Source organism: Stegostoma tigrinum, chromosome 2, assembly GCF_030684315.1.
Source record: "Stegostoma tigrinum isolate sSteTig4 chromosome 2, sSteTig4.hap1, whole genome shotgun sequence".
Taxonomy (NCBI): domain Eukaryota; kingdom Metazoa; phylum Chordata; class Chondrichthyes; order Orectolobiformes; family Stegostomatidae; genus Stegostoma; species Stegostoma tigrinum.
In genome coordinates, this window is record NC_081355.1 from 72335502 (window position 1) to 72353625 (window position 18124).

General features: G+C 42.6%; 1 protein-coding gene across 1 annotated transcript in view; it reads left to right on the top strand.

Annotated features, from left to right (window-relative positions):
* The window catches only part of LOC125447373 (histone deacetylase 9-like), a 737956-nt gene that overhangs the window by 598204 nt on the left and 121628 nt on the right, over positions 1 to 18124 (top strand). The window contains exons 21-22 of the mRNA XM_059654559.1: positions 14682 to 14737; positions 14995 to 15082. Coding sequence (XP_059510542.1) covers positions 14682 to 14737; positions 14995 to 15082 — 144 coding nt within the window. The remainder of the gene's footprint in view (positions 1 to 14681; positions 14738 to 14994; positions 15083 to 18124) is intronic.

Sequence of the window (18124 nt, forward strand, 5' to 3'; positions counted from 1 at the left end):
CACTATAGACATGTGGAGACTGTTTAAGGAACAGTTGATGCGAGTGATGAATAAATATGTCCCTCTGAGACAGGCAAGAAGGGGTAAGATAAAGGAACCTTGGATGACGAGAGCGGTGGAGCTTCTCGTCAAAAGGAAGAAGGTAGCTTACATAAGGTGGAGGAACCTAGGGTCAAGTTCAGCTCTAGGGGATTACAGGCAGGCGAGGAAAGAGCTCAAAAACGGTCTGAGGAGAGCCAGGAGGGGGCACGAGAAAGGCTTGGCAGAACGGATTAGGGAGAACACAAAGGCATTTTACACTTATGTGAGAAATAAGAGAATGGTCAAAGAAAGAGAAGGGCCGATCAGGGATAGCATAGGGAACTTGTGTGTGGAGTCTGAGGAGGTAGGGGAAGCCCTAAATGAGTTTTTTGCTTCTGTCTTTACGAAAGAAACGAACTTTGTAGTGAATGAAACCTTTGAAGAGCAGGTGTGCATGCTGGAATGGATAGAGATAGAGGAAGCTGATGTGCTGAAAATTTTGTCAAACATTAAGATTGACAAGTCGCCAGGCCAAACCAGATTTGTCCTCGGCTGCTTTGGGAAACGAGAAATGCAATTGCTTCACCGCTTGCAAAGATCTTTGCATCTTCGCTCTCCACTGGAGTCGTACCTGAGGACTGGAGAGAGGCAAATGTAATTCCTCTCTTCAAGAAAGGAAATGGGGAAATCCCCGGCAATTACAGACCAGTAAGTCTCACGTCTGTCGTCTGCAAGGTGTTAGAAAGGATTCTGCGGGATAGGATTTATGACCATCTGGAAGAGCATGGCTTGATTAAATGCAGTCAACACGGCTTTGTGAGGGGCAGGTCATGCCTCACAAACCTTATCGAGTTCTTTGAGGATGTGACTAGAAAAGTTGATGAGGGTCGAGCTGTGGATGTGGTGTATATGGACTTCAGCAAGGCATTTGATAAGGCTCCCCATGGTAGGCTCATTCAGAAGGTCAGGAGGAATGGGATTCAGGGGAACTTAGCTGTCTGGATACAGAATTGGCTGGCCAACAGAAGGCAGCGAGTGGTAGTAGAAGGAAAATATTCTGCCTGGAAGTCAGTGGTGAGTGGTGTTCCACAGGGCTCTGTCCTTGGCCATCTACTGTTTGTAATTTTTATTGATGACTTGGATGAGGGGTTTGAAGGATGGGCCAGCAAGTTTGCAGACGACACAAAGGTTGGAGGTTTCGTTGACAGTATAGAGGGCTGTTGTAGGCTGCAGCGGGACATTGACAGGATGCAGAGATGGGCTGAGAGGTGGCAGATGGAGTTCACCCTGGATAAATGCGAGATGATGTATTTTGGAAGGTCGAATTTGAAAGCTGAGTACAGGATTAAGGATAGGATTCTTGGCAATGTGGAGGAACAGAGGGATCTTGGTGTGCAGATACGTAGATCCCTTAAAATGGCCACCCAAGTGGACAGGGTTGTTAAGAAAGCATATGGTGTTTTGGCTTTCATTAGCAAGGGGATTGAGTTTGAGTCGTGAGATCTTGCTGCAGCTCTATAAAACTTTGGTTAGACCGCACTTGGAATACTGCATCCAGTTCTGGTCGCCCTGTTATAGGAAAGATGTGGATGCTTTGGAGAGGGTTCAGAGGAGGGTTACCAAGATGCTGCCTGGACTGGAGGGCTTATCTTATGAAGAGAGGTTGACTGAGCTCGGACTCTTTTCATTGGAGAAAAGGAGGAGGAGAGGGGACCTAATTGAAGTATACAAGATAATGAGAGGCATAGACAGAGTTGATAGCTAGAGACTATTTCCCAGGGCAGAAAAGGCTAACACGAGGGGTCATAGTTTTAAGCTGGTTGGAGGAAAGTATAGAGGGGATGTCAGAGGTGGGTTCTTTACGCAGAGAGTTGTGAGAGCATGGAATGCATTGCCAGCAGCAGTTGTGGAAGCAAGGTCATTGGGGACATTTAAGAGACTGCTGGACATGCATATGGTCACAGAAATTTGAGGGTGCATACATGAGGATCAATGGTCGGCACAACATCGTGGGCTGAAGGGCCTGTTCTGTGCTGTACTGTTCTATGTTCTATTTTCTATAAATTGGGTCATTGAATGTGCTTTGGACTGATTGGACAGATTTTTGATTGACAAAGGTGGTGGGGAAGGGCAGAATGGCCACAATCAGATCAGCCACGATCTTCAATCCAAAGAAGTCCTTAAGTGGGCATTAAGTGCCTCAATTTGCTGACTGGCAGGTAGGTCACCCCAAATGCCACCCTGCCCCTGGGGAAATAAACTGGGTAGTACAGAGAGCGCCACCTAGGTTTTGGATGCATCTCCATCTTAAAACTGCCGGAGTTTTATCCAACCAAATGTCTCTTGCAACCTTCAAAAATATATCCATCCAAGGTTTTTGCACTCTTCAGAATTGTGACATTATGGGAAACATTTTACCCCAGCACCCCCATACATCTCCCCGCACCCACCCACGCACAGCCACCAGCTACCAGCCTCCTGCTAATTCTTTGCGCAGAGGCTTACAACATAAAGGATGAAGCCTCGTCATGCTGATCAGCTCATGAGAACTCTCAGCTATCTGTAGTTTGGCTTGTTTTATTACACAGTGACAGTGTTGAGGGTAAACCCTGACCAAGCCAACAAGCCTGCTCATGTGAGGTAGCTGCAATGACAAATGTCAGCAAACCTGACTGAAGATTATGTGGTGCCTCTCTGGTGAAGCTACCAAACAGGACCACTTGCACGTCAAACAGTATAAGCAGCAAGTGACAGACAAAGCGAAGTGATACTACAACTAACAGATCAAATCTAAGCTCTGTATTCCTTCCACATCCAGCTATGAATAGTGGTGGACAATTAAACAACTCACGATCTCACCCAAACATCTGCAGTTGCTTCATCAATGACCTTTCCACCATCATAAGGTCAAAAGTGGGGATGTTTGCTGATGATTGCATATAATGCTCGATACTATTCCCAAATCCTCAGATAGTAAAGCAGTCCATGTTTAAATGCAACAAGATCTGGACGATATCCAGGCATGGGATGACAAGTCATGAGGAATATTTACACTGTGCTAATGCTAGGCTATAACCATCTCCAATAAGAGGTCTCACCATTGCCCTTTGATATTCAATGGTGTTACTATTACTGAATCCCTCACTATCATCATCCCATCATTTACCTGAAACTCAATTGGACTTGCCACATTCCTGCTGGACTTGCTCCAACAACATTTGAGAAATTTGACACCATCTGGTTGGCAATATATCCACAGGCATCCATTCTCCACACTACCAACACTCAGTAGCAGCAGTGTGCATTCCCTCTAGAATGCACAGCAGAAATTCACAAAAGATGCTTATACAGCACCTTCCAAACCCATGATCACTTCCATCTGAAAGGATAGAGGCAGCAGATGCCACCAATATCTGCAAGTACCCCTCAAAGCCACTCAACATCCTAACTTGGAAATATATCATCGTTCCTTCACTGTTTCTGATTCAAAATCCCAGAATCCCCTCCCAAAGGGTATTGTGTGACTACCTACAGCACATGGACTGCAGGGTTTAAGAAGGCAGCTCACCATCGCCTTCTCAAAGACAACTAGGGATGGACGATAACTACTGGCCAGCCAGTGACACCCACTTCCATAAGATGAAGTGAAAAAGATGTGCTTTCTCCTTTTGTGTAAGAGCTGTGTAAGAATGCAAAATTGTACATGGTGCATTGCAGACTCAGGTTTGGCCAAGATTAATGCCATTTTTCATAATTACTAAGATTAGTTTACATGAGAATCATTTCTAAGTTTCTGATTTGAGCTGAGAAGACCTAAAGATTGTCAATATTTACAAATATTTTCCTGTAGGCTTAAGGTGAGCTTGAAATCTGTTGATAATGGGCCACAGTTTTCTTAGAACAAAGAATAAAGAAAATTACAGTCCAGGAACTGGCCTTTCGGTCCTCCAAGCCTGCACTGACATGTTGCCCATCAGCTGATTAACTGTACATGATACATTGTGACATATAACAATGATTGGGATGGGTCAGGAGCATTCAGATAAGGCTAATCACAGGAAAAAAAGTATGAATTTCAGTGCAAACCTAAGTATCATATGGCTAATGGGCACATTTTCTTTTTTCAGTGAACAATGCAAATTTATATTGTTATTAACAAAATTTGTATTTCTTTTAAATTGAGGATCTACCTCAAATTGGGAGCCAACTAGGGGTCCAGCTTTTGCACCAGTGTTGTATTCCACATATTTTAAACACTTTGATGCAGTATTCTGCCTCATTTTCTTGATACTGACTGTAATAATTGTGCTCCTGTAGCACTCACTGTCCCTCCCTGCCATTTGTATTAACAGTTCCAAAAGCAGACAGCACCTGATCTTCCACACCCACACAACATAGCATTTCATGAATGGACAGAAAGATATTTTTTTACAAAAAGAAAACTGTCAAATAGCACAAGTGGAGCAATATCACATGATCTAGTTTCTGAGAATGACTTGGTGAAGGGAGCCGTGTAATGTGCATATTCTAGTAGTAGATTCCTTCTGTGTCCAATGAGATTTTACGCATTTGAAACATTCTTCTACTGAAATTAACACTGTACGGACAAAGCATTACAGCTGTAAGAAACCAAGCTTGCATTGGCTTTTCAGAAGATGCACATTGGTGACTCATTCACCAGTTAAATCACAGTGCTTTGTCTGAATAGCTTCAGAAGCAAGTGACTTGTAACACAACGTTTTAATTGGAATAAAATTCCTCCAAGTGAACCATATCACTCTGATATTAATCGTGATTCTGTAATCTAAAAATTGCCTTTTGTTGATGTTCACAGACAAATGCATTCTTCTATTTGAACATGTTACATCAAACAATTAATTACTTCCCTAATCATCACTAACTAATAATCAAAAGAATGCCCTGTCTTGCTGATTAAGTAGTTATAGCTGTTCTTCAAGCAAGAGCCTAACCAGAGAATGCAATCTGGTAACTTGACAGAATACGAAATACAGCTATGCTTGATCCTGGATGCATATGTTTTCTTTTCTTTTTATAAAAGGTGCAGCATATGTATCTGAAAGGGTTAATGCTGAAGAGTGCCATAAGCACCATCGACTGTGATGAGGTTATATGGATTTGTGGGCAGAACAGCTGAGGATTTCAAAGAAGTAAAACCGAACATCTGGTTCTCTTCAAAGTCTCTGCAACAACGTCTGTCATATCAATGTAACTTGTAACTAGCAATCAACGTGCGATAAACTGTACCTTGTTAACTACAAAAGACTATTTTGGTAAGACCAAGGCATAGTTTTCCTTTACTGCCATGGAATAAGCAGGCCCTGTGGTTTGCTACATTTGGAGGATAGTGGCTGCAACTTTCATTATGAGCCGTTGCAGATTTGAGTTGACTGCTCTAGCAACCCATGGTGTGAAATCGTCAAACTCAGATGGATGTTGCTGCCCATGTGGCACGGTCAGCAGCAGGGAAGAGTTGAATATGTAAAAACAAGACGCCACAAAAGAAACACCTGAGATAATTCACAACAATGAAGAAAACTCCAATGAGTTATAAAGGCATTTCAGACCTGTTAAGAGATGCACTGAAACAGGAGGGCCAGCAATGCCCTGGAAAAGGAGAATTAGCAACTCCAAAACAGATGCAGGCTGCATTGTGAGGCTGTGTCTGTAGAAGTGGTTTCAAGTTGGATACACCAGTGAATAAATAGACATTGGAGGCCCTGTGAGGGAAGTTTAAAGTCAATGGTGGGCCAGCACAAAATTTAAAATGGCCAATAATCCAGACTGGAAAAGCAAGAAATTGAAACATTTACGGCTGGGGTGCAGTGTCACCACAATAGCAAGGGCGTAGCCTCAGAAATGGAAGAAAAAGACTACAAGAGAAATTTTAGTCCACAGTTGTCGATCCAGTGACATCACAAAGGCAATAATCAAATGGATAACATTGGGGAGATCAAAAGTCAAAGCAACTCTGACGCAATTGGGACAGAAAGTTGAGTAGTAAAGGCAGAAATTATTTACTTAAACTGCAAGGATTAGAAATCAATTGGTAAGACTTTGATAAAAGTGGAAATCAATTATTAAAGACTCAAACTAGGAAAGCGAACAGTGAAGCTGGTAAAAAGGCGAGAATTTGCCATTTTACTGGCTAAGGTTAGGCAAACTCTAATTTATCTGTAAAAGGTGGAATCTACCATATTAGCTGTATGAAGGTGGCAATCTTCAAAGACACAAGAACAAACTTTAGTAGAGCAGCAGAGAACAGCTCTGTAGTTAATGAAATGCTGTTACAGTTAAATGAAAGCCTTTTAAGCAAACAAAATATGTAGTCACTTTAGGAAGACACCAGAAAAAGAAATTACCAAGGTGAATTAATTTTGGAAATGGACCAAGTGAAACTCAGAATTATATATCTTGGAGAGAACAATTGCTGAAATGCTTACAAATTAGATACTAAGTTAGAAGTTATATAAATAAGTACAAATCTGTATACAAGCCAGAGGGTAGTTGATGCAGTTATAACTCTCCAAATGGTAAAGAAAAGTCATCTGAAGAGACACTGAAAATTGATAATTTAATCAGCCTCAGAGTTTATGTACTTCATGAAAGACTAAGATGAGTTGGAGAGTTCATCATCCAGTAGAATCCATAGATTACTTCATTAATTATATCAACTGATCAGTGGAGAAATGTGACTGTGGTGTCTTCATATCAAAATTCTTAAAATACAGAATTCTTGCAGGAATTATGTGTCTTTGTCCAATTTATTATCATCCAAAGAAGACTTGACCATAGAGAAAGTCATTTATGTGGTGAGCGAGGCAGAAGTCTGGAAGCAACACAGATCAATCCTCAAAGGAGACAATCAGCCTTGACGCTGGAACTCAGCAGAACTCGTTCAGTTCTTAAGGTACAAAACCACAAACTTCACACATGAGAATCCAATGCGGTTATTAGAATATACATCAAACATTGAAAGTCCGTGTTAATACTGTAAAAGAAACAACCTCACGTGCGCAGGCATGCCCAGCAGTTAAAAGCAAATGTCCTATCTGCTACACAATTGATCAGCTCCATAAATGTATAGAAGTGGGATAAAGTGTCAAGAAAAAACAAGAAATTAAATAGCTAACCACTCAAAGAGACTAATCAGTTAGAACGGTCTACAATAGAAGAAACATTTGTGGTTACTGGGCTAATGGAGGATAGATGTTAACAAGCTGATATTTATGTCATGACCATCTCATGAATTTTGATTTAGACACTGGGGTGGGTGCCATTATATTATTAAATAATGAAGCATGAAAACACTGTCTGCAGTCACCAACAGTGCACCTTCATGGTTTGGAAGGAAAAACATTCCAGACTAAAGATATGTTTCAAACAAATCTCCAATGTAGGAGGACACCAAATAGTAAGAAACCTATCCATACTTCATACTCAAGAGATTTCACTGTGGCGTTTGGAGGCCTATTGTGGCTTCAATCTTATTTAAAAATTGGAAAAAGCTACATTGCAGAAGATCGGGAGCTCATATGATCATTATGTTTTTCAAAGAATTCAAAGAAAAACGGAATACTTTATGACGCTGAAAATTGTATTGAATACTTATGAGCATGATGTCCTCCTGTCTGAAGGTTATAAGATGGTGAAAAGGGGAAATAATTGGGCATGTTGGCCGAGGAGAGGTATTCACCTTCTGCTTGCCATTCATCAGTTAATCATCAGTTGAGAGTTCCACTGGATACCCTGTCAACTCTTCAGCTATTAAGGCCCTTCAGTAGTTAATTGATGAGCACATAAATGCTTTAACTTGCCATATCGCTGACAACCCACCTTCCTGATTGAATAACCTGCACGATCTACCTGCTTGTTGTTGAGGTGAAACTCCCTTTGCTCCAATGTAGAGACACTTAGAGACACAGGTGGAATCAAGGCAATGGCCTCTGAAAACCACCCCCACTCTTATCTCTCTAACTCTGCAACTCCCTTCTTCCCACAACACTGATTCCATGAGGTGCAAAGAAAATCACTTACCTTCTCAATGTGGGATATGCCCAAGAGTAGGCTTTGATTTACAGCTTTGGACCCAGGAAATGCTGCTGTCAGATTGCCCGACAGTTTCTGGTGAACCAGAATGCTGCTATTAAGAACTATGATAAATGGAGAAACTTGTTGGCCAGCTTTTAACATGCTTATTGACAAGTGGCACCACGAGACTGCTTGGTACAATAGCAGGTTATTTGACACTTAACATTGCTGCCACTGGACAGCCTCAAGAAGATAAAAATTTCTCTCTATCTGCAGGAAAATTTTAGATTGATTAATAAAAACATTTGAGGAGCAACTTGTACAGTTGACCAGAATAGGCATCATTCCCTAGCCTTGAAGCCAACTAAGTGATGCCTAGCAGTGGTTACTCTAACCAAGTCTGATGATACAATTCAAATTTGTGTTGATGTAATATAGCTGAACAAGGCAGTAACAAAGAAAAATCACCTAATTTCTATGGATGTGTTTATCCAAACAATGCAAACATAGCATTTTCATTTAGCTCAATTCCGGTAATAGATCTTGGCATGTGCCATTGCATAAGCAATCCAGATTGCTTATGACAGTCATGATTCCATTTATGAGACATTATTTTATCACACCGCTGTTTGGGATGAATTCATTAGTCGCAAAGATTTTTGAATGGACCATGTCCAATATTTCATGGAGATGTATGCCCCATGATACAAGGATTCATGGGGAAGCAGTTGAAGATTAGGACCAGAGTGCATGCAGTCTTAAATTGCTCACAAGCAGAAATATTAACCCTTAACAATATGTGAATTCTTCAAGGAGTTCAATTTTTGAAACATTTTATCAACAGTGGCGGGCACTTGGAAGATTAAAGCCACTACCAGATTTCGCATTCTAAAATCCAAAGATTGTTAGGGATGGTGAGCTCGATGGTGAAACTTTTCTTCACTCGGAAACCACTGCAGAACCCATGAGACAACTCCTCAAGTTGAAATGAAGATGTTGTTAGAACTTACATTGACACACTGCTTTTCAGGGGATCAAGAAAGTGCCAATGCCATCAAGTGCCGTCATGCACTCTAATTTGTTGTTTCCAACTTATCATCGCAACTGATTCTTCAAGCTTAGGAGCAGTGCTTTTCCATGATCAACTGATGGCTGTGGTGAACCAATCTATTACACATTATGAGCATTATCAGACACAGAAAGATCATGTGGTGTGATTGAGAAGAAGGCTGTGTCAGTTAAATGGGCTTGCAAGAGATTGAATGTATGATTTTACAGTCACATTGAAATAGATCATCTCATTTCTCTATGAGATGAGGAGGAACGAGCAAGGATGCAGTAAGATTTTGATTTCATTGCACGAAGTTTAAGAAACACTATATATATGGTGAAAACGGCAGATGATAACATATGCATTCTCCAGAACCAGAGCCTACAGGCATATGAGGTCTGTTATTGAGTTTATTCACAAAGTCAAGTCAGACACTCAAATGAAGCAACTAAAGGACCAGAGGTGTCTCAATATCCATTGGTATTACATTGTAAGTTGGACAGACCAAAGAGCTGAGCAGGTTGTCCATGTAAGTAAATAACCTGAGACTGAAGACATTTTACAATTGTGGCAGACTTACTTGTGTATAGCAAATAAGTTCTCATTCCACCTTCACTTCAGGAAGATGTCCAAGGGAAGCTGCACCAGGGTCTCATGGGGGTCATTAAGAGGAGACTTGGAAATGAGTCTGTGTTGTGATGACCTGGGATTTTTAAAGACATTGAGGATCATGTAGCAGATTGTGAGACTTAGGACTATCGACAGACCAGAGTAACCAAAGCTGTTGATACCCATCAAATACCTTAGCAATCTGGGGGAGCTTGTGAGCATAGATCTGTAAATAAGATGTCATATTGTACGCAACAGATTAAAAGTGACGATGTGAGACAGTGTCAAATTTAGGACATGGATTAAGGATCTCAACTTAAAAGGTATGGTCATTCAAGAAATTGCAAGCCACCAGCAGCTGTAAATTGTTTGTAGCTCTGAAGGGTTTACAATAAGGAACCACTGAAACCTTATCCTGTTACAGGTTAATCAGCCAGCTGTAACTGACTGGGATGAGCACAGTGGGAAACCTGATAATGCAAGGCACACTGTCAGGAAAAGAATCCTAGTCAATAGTTTTCCACATCTAATGAGAATTCATTTTAGAAGTGCAGTAAAACTTAAGAGTGCCTCAATTTGTATAATCAGAGACTTGGTGGAAGATGGTGTCATGGTAAGCATACTTGTTTTAAAAGTGTATATGATGAATAGAATAAAATAAAAGTTTGGTGAGAGCTGTAGAATGTAGGCCTGAAAATGTTAATACGGTGGGGTATCATGAGTACCACACACGATGATGTTTTCACATGCACTTGTAGGCATCCCAATTTAGGATTTTGAAGGAGTGAGAATTCATATCTGGTTCACATCAAAGCTCTGTAACAATAGATAGAATTCTGCTTTTTCTTAAAACAAAGGTGTGGAGATGAACATAAAATGGGGACATACTTCAGCTCTGGGGCAAGCTAAGTTTTCTTCTTGGTGTAATGCACCGGTGAAAAGTCAAACGTTATTTGATATTGGACTCAAAATGTTAACTCTATTTCATCCGGATATGTTGCTACACCTGCTGAATTTCACCAGTATTTTCTATTTTTGTTCCCTCCATTTCCCAGAATCCTTCCAGTACCCTGGACAACCATACTCTTCAAGTTTCATTTCCGACTCCCCCTCTCCATCCAGCCAACCTCCCCACCCACTTTTTTTCGTAATTTCCTTTTCTAGTTTTATATCACCCTTTAGATCAATTCCCCATTTATGTCGAGCCTCACTTGCCTGCCAGTGTGGCTGTCTCACTTAGGTCAGCAGGTGGACCCAGGCAGCATTCACCCCCTCATAATGTAAGCTTTCTTTTATTTCAAAGATATACTTTATTCATAAAAGATCTTTATTTACATACATAGTTACTATGGCATGTTCGATTCTGTATCGTCCTTACATATGGAGAACAGACAAACCCATAGCACTTTTTACTTATAGAAGATTATACTTACATACATTTGAGGCACTGGGAGGGCCCGATAACTAAATGGACCTCCATTTAACTTTGGCAGAAAGACTTCAGACAGTGGTCTTTCCCCACTGTGCCTTGGCAGCAGCTGCCCCAAGCTTCACTGCATCCCTCCGCATGTAGCCCTGAACCTCGGAATGTGCTAGTCTGCTAGAACAAAGAAGAACAACACAACACAGAAACAGGCCATACACCCTTCAAGCCTGCGCCAACATATTTTGCCCTTTCAGGATCTGTATTTCTCTACTTCCTTCCTATTCATATATTCATGTGCTTCTTGAGTGTTGCTATTGTGACTGCTTCCACCACCTCCACTGGCAACACGTTCCAGGCACGCACCACCCTTTGTGTGAAAAATCTGCCTCGCACATCTCTTTTAAAGTTGCCCTTGGTTCCTACGCTGGTTGAGGTCAACTCCTTGCTTTGGAAGACCAACAAGTTTTGGGCAGACCAGAAAGCATCTTTTACTGAATTGATGGTCCTCCAGGTGCAGTCGATACTTGCCTCAGAGTATGTTTCAGGGAACAGACTGTAGAGTACAGCATCCTGTATTCCTGATTGATTGATTGATTGATTGATTTTATTGTCACGTGTACCAAAACATGGTGAAAAACTTTGTTTGCAAGTAGGTCATGTAGATCACAGCAAGCAAAGGATGTACAGATCAAAAAGACTTAGGGCCATACAGGTTACATTGCAGGTGACATTATTTGAGGCTCGAGTCCATTCAACAGTCTGATAACGGCTGGAAAGAAGCTGTTCCTGAAGCTGCTTGTGCGTGTGTTCGTGTTTCTGTATCTTCTGCCTGACAGAAGAGGTTGTAGGGGATCATTCCCAGGGTGCAATGCGTCCTGGATGATGTTAGCTGCCTTTCTGTGGCTGCGAGCCGTGCAAGTGGAGTCCATGGGTGGAAGGTTGGCTTTTGTGATGCTCTGGGCTGTGCACACAACTTTCTGTAGTTTCTTACAGCCCTGGGCAGAGCAGTTGCTGTACCAGACCTTTATGCGCTTGGACAGGATACTTTCAATGGTACATCTGTAGAAGTTGGTGAGGGACCTTATGGACATGCCAAATTTCCTGAGCCACCCGAGGAAGAAGAGACATTGTTGTGCTTTTATTCACTGTTGCAATTATGTGAGAAGTTCAGGACAGGTCATCAGTTATCACTCCGAGGAACTTGATGCACTTCACTCTCTCAACTTTAGTTCCATTGATTTAGATGGAAGCCTTTTCTTCTCTCTTTCCAAAGTTGATAATTAGTTCTTTACTTTTGCCGATATTGAGTGACAGATTTTTTTTTGTTGCACCATGTCACCAAGCTCTCTAACGCCCATCTGTATTTTGACTCATTTTTGTTAGATATTCGTCCCATTACGATAGTTTCATCAGTGAACTTGTAGGTGAGGTTTGTTCAGAGATTGGCAACCCAGTCATAGCTGTATAGGGAGTACAGTCAAGGACTGAGGATGCATTCTTGGAGGGCTCCAGTGTTGAGTGTTAGTTTGGAGGACGTACAGTTACCTATCCTCACTGATTGCACTTCATGGAGTTGCTTGGAACAAACCTCAACAAAAGTTACTTCATGTCTCTTCAGACTTCCTTTGCAAAGGCAGATTCAAGAAGGAGATGTGTGATGGTCTCTAGTAGGCTTGGGTGTTAATAAATATTCACGACATGCCAACGAATGTAAAACAGTTGCCAACAATCTTATCAGAGATAATAGGAACTGCAGATGCTGGAGAATCTGAGATAACAAGGTGTGGAGCTGGCTGAACACGGCAGGACAAGCAGCATCTTCAGAGCAGGAAAGCTGACGTTTCGGGGTCACTCAAGCTATTAAATGGATGGCCTAACTCCTGAGTAACTATTCCACTGACCCCTTCTTTATCTCACATAACCTAACTACACTAGCACCAGACCGCTTAAACGTCCCAGACCCTGACCTGACAATCCCTCCTTTGTCCAGATGACCCGCCAATACCCACCTCACCCCTACTCCAGTCCTGCACCCCTTTCCCTGAACCTCCTATCCCAACCCCAAATGGACCTGCCACCTCCAACTTACCTCCCTCCAGACCTATTCTGCCTCATCCTACTCTGAGCCATCCCTACTTTCTCCGGCTACCAATGTTAGTTCAGCCCCACCCCATGTCCCTGCTCCAGAGCTACTACACTTCTTCCTCCAATTCATAGGCAGCATCCTCCTCCTCCCACTGGAATCTCTGGATCCACTGACCCACTTTCTCTATTCCGGGCCTGATCTGTCTCTGGCACCTACTTCGTCACCACCCCAACAAAAGTTAGCACCTGTCCACCTCCATCCCCACCTGCACCTGATATCTCTCACCAACCAGATTTACTCTAAATACAATGTTGTGTAACTACCTTCTTGTGAACTTGCTCCCTTGTATCCTATCTGCATGGCACTCTACCCCTTACTCACTTGGCATCCTCCCCTGCTGGCACTCTGTCCATAGCTCCCTACCTCCTACCCACCTGGAACTCTATCCCACCTAGTACCCTTCTACCTGCCAACCTATCCCCTCTTCATTTGGCATGCAGCCAGCTTATTACTTTTGTGGCACTCTTCCCCCTTCTCAAACTGGCAGCCTACCCTCCTGATACACAAATCCCACAACTCAGCTATCTTATGTACATACCATTTGGAAGCAGCTGTCAAAGACTCTGCCTGTGATTCTGGACTTTTACATTTTAGAATAGGGCTGCTCAATGCTGTTAAATGGGAACATGATTTGCCCCTTCCCAACACCGTGAGAGAACTGACAGAATGGCAAAAGAGCTTCACACTTTTAAGGGCACCGTGATCAGACTTTCCTGTCAGAAATGCAGAGATCTCTCCTTTCATATAAAAACATGGTGTGCAATAGAGATCTCATGGCGTGAGATTGCCGATACTTGGAAAATCTGGTCCTTTGTGCTCTCTTTCTCTCCCCTTCCACAGGAGAGAGCCTGAGGAAATGTTAGATAGCGTCATACAGTCATAGTGATGGCACAGAAACAGACCACATGTTAGAAATACTGTAAGATTGTGGATCACTGTTGCACTGGGCTTCATTTTAAATAGTTGATTGTTACAAAAGCAGTGTCCAGATGAGCAATGATTTTAATATAAGAAAATCTTAAACCTGTAAAAGATAATACAGGTCACACATTTCGCCAAAATTAATCTTCCTCCATAATGATGTAACTTTTTTTCCCTTTTGGCTGGTTCTGGTTCCTTTCAATTGCATCAAAAGTAATTGTTGTGTGGGAATGGGGTGGGAGGAGGATCAGTTTTTGACTCTAGCTGGTGTAGGGATGGCAAGGTACTAATTCTCTGCATGGCTGAGAACTTTGTAAATGTAGAACAGAAAAATGTTCTGTTTATTCCATCACAGTCAACCCTCGATTTACGCGTACTAAAACAAAAATAAATAAATGCTTCAAAGCTCACGGAAATCTGTCATTAGATTAAACCAGTATTTATTTTCTGTTTTATAGAATGGATTTGCTGTTGTCAGGCCCCCTGGCCATCACGCTGAAGAATCCACTGCCATGTAAGTACCAGAGGCATTGCCTGTTTTAACAGCGCTGGGGTTACTGCCAGTCACCTGCATAGCTCTGGCCTCTACAACACTCTAATCATTAACAGATGGCTGTAAAATGCAAAAGGAAAAGCTTTCTAGGTACTCCCAGAAGCAGATTTATAGCCACAGAGATCATATAGCTTTTTAAAATATGCCCCAGATCATTATTTATAACCATTTTTCTGACAGGTTTGCCTTTTTATTTCTCTCTTTTCTCTATTCCATAGGGGGTTCTGCTTCTTTAATTCTGTGGCAATTACTGCCAAGTACTTGAAACGCAAGCTAAATATAGGCAAGATATTAATCGTGGACTGGGTATGTAAACTTAATATTCAAGGTACAACGTGGCAAGATTTTATGAATGATGTGTTTTAGGTATTGTCGTTTACTGTGCTATATATACTAGACTACCATTTTAATAAGCTTTTAAGTAGGAAACACGTTTCAAATTTTGTTGACTGTTTGATTCTTGATTATTCGATTGTTTGAGAGCTGGGAATGTTATTTTACTCAGTGTACTGAAAGCAATGATAAATGGTGTTGCATCACATTGTTCTAGGATATGGCTGTTAATGACCCAGTCCCACATACAACATCCTCGTGCAATGAATCCTTTAGATGAGATTTCATCCATGTAGGAGAACACAGGGTGGAGATCAAGCAGTTCTCCATGAGGAGATGATTAGGTAAAATCACTGGGTGAGTCAACCCCTGTTGCTGGCACAGTGCTGCCAAATTTCAGAGTGATGACAACAAAGGCTAATATTATCTGTAACTCAGTAGCCCAAGACGCAGAAGACATCACAAAACAATGATGATTAAAAACAGAGATAATGGGAACTGCAGATGCTGGAGAATTCCAAGATAATAAAATGTGAGGCTGGATGAACACAGCAGGCCAAGCAGCATCTCAGGAGCACAAAAGCTGACGTTTCGGGCCTAGACCCTTCATCAGAGAGGGGGATGGGGAGAGGGAACTGGAATAAATAGGGAGAGAGGGGGAGGCGGACCGAAGATGGAGAGTAAAGAAGATAGGTGGAGAGAGTATAGGTGGGGAGGTAGGGAGGGAATAGGTCAGTCCAGGGAAGACGGACAGGTCAAGGAGGTGGGATGAGGTTAGTAGATAGCTGGGGGTGCGGCTTGGGGTGGGAGGAAGGGGTGGGTGAGAGGAAGAACCGGTTAGGGAGGCAGAGACAGGTTGGACTGGTTTCGGATGCAGTGGGTGGGGGGGAAGAGCTGGGCTGGTTGTGTGGTGCAGTGTGGGGAGGGGACGAACTGGGCTGGTTTAGGGATGCAGTAGGGGAAGGGGAGATTTTGAAACTGGTGAAGTCCACATTGATACCATATGGCTGCAGGGTTCCCAGGCAGAATATGAGTTGCTGTTCCTGCAACTTTCGGGTGGCATCATTGTGGCAGTGCAGGAGGCCCATGATGGACATGTCATCTAGAGAATGGGAGGGGGAGTGGAAATGGTTTGCGACTGGGAGGTGCAGTTGTTTGTTGCGAACTGAGCGGAGGTGTTCTGCAAAGCGGTCGCCAAGCCTCCGCTTGGTTTCCCCAATGTAGAGGAAGCCGCACCGGGTACAGTGGATGCAGTATACCACATTGGCAGATGTGCAGGTGAACCTCTGCTTAATGTGGAATGTCATCTTGGGGCCTGGGATAGGGGTGAGGGAGGAGGTGTGGGGACAAGTGTAGCATTTCCTGCTGTTGCAGGGGAAGGTGCCGGGTGTGGTGGGGTTGGAGGGCAGTGTGGAGCGAACAAGGGAGTCACGGAGAGAGTGGTCTCTCCGGAAAGCAGACAGGAGAGGGGATGGAAAAATGTCTTGGGTGGTGGGGTCGGATTGTAAATGGCGGAAGTGTCGGAGGATGATGCGTTGTATCCGGAGGTTGGTAGGGTGGTGTGTGAGAACGAGGGGGATCCTCTTAGGGCGGTTGTGGCGGGGGCGGGGTGTGAGGGATGTGTTGCAGGAAATACGGGAGACGCGGTCAAGGGCGTTCTCGATCACTGTGGGGGGAAAGTTGCGGTCCTTAAAGAACTTGGATATCTGGGATGTGCGGGAGTGGAATGTCTTATCGTGGGAGCAGATGCGGCGGAGGCGGAGGAATTGGGACGTCTCACCCATCCCTTCCTCCCACCCCAAGCCGCACCCCCAGCTACCTACTAACCTCATCCCACCTCCTTGACCTGTCCGTCTTCCCTGGACTGACCTATCCCCTCCCTACCTCCCCACCTATACTCTCTTCACCTATCTTCTTTACTCTCCATCTTCGGTCCGCCTCCCCCTCTCTCCCTATTTATTCCAGTTCCCTCTCCCCATCCCCCTCTCTGATGAAGGGTCTAGGCCCGAAACGTCAGCTTTTGTGCTCCTGAGATGCTGCTTGGCCTGCTGTGTTCATCCAGCCTCACATTTTATTATCGATGATTAAAAACAATTTTTTTTGGCACAATAATGGTGGTTATTGTGGTATTTAAATTATGTGGTCAGCAAAGATGAGAAAAACTTTGCATTCCTGGACTAGTGAAAGAAGTGAACAGTTCATTACTCAGAAATAAAACAAATTGATAACTGGTAACAATTTCTTTAGAGCAATATATTCAAGTCTTTTGCATTGCAAGCTTTAACATTTCTGGGTACGAAGGCTCCTAAGCCAAAGACATTTTCGAAAAATTTCTGATTCACCCACTTTTCACAAATAAATTCAGGAAGCCCTTAGTTTTCCTATGGGCTATCAATATTTAGGATTATTATTAATCTTCTAATCTGAAGAAACAGCTTTGAAAGTGTTTTAAACAACATCAAAATAAAAACTGAGCAACAACTCTAGTGTAGAGAGCCTGTGATAATAAATTTTCACAAGAAGGCAAAAGACATTTTCTCTGCGCAAGAATTTAGAAAGTTGTGCTCTTCATACTATCCATTGCTTTCTTCATTTGTAATTATCCTTTTATTTCCAAATATCTAGCTACTTCATTTTTAAAAGCTATAATGATGTTTTCTTTATTTGTTTTCTGGTAAAGTATTCAATGTCGTAAGAATGTTTTAAGTCAAAATACTCACCATGGAAATGCCCTTCCGAACCAATTGACTTTCTGGCCCTGGTTTGTCATCTGCTGAAGATGGGGCCCCTAACCTCTGCCAGAGTATTGGTCAGAAAGTTGATGCTAAAGGTCTGATGGAGTAGAGCTTATATGGCGAAAATGTACACACTTGCTGCTGAAGCCTGTGTTTGTGTGGTTATTCCCTGAGAGCTACTCCCTGATACTAACCACAACCTGGAAAAATAATGTGAAATATGGCCAATCTTTTCATGTGTACACATGAGTTGCCTATATATTCCGACATCTTGTAGGAA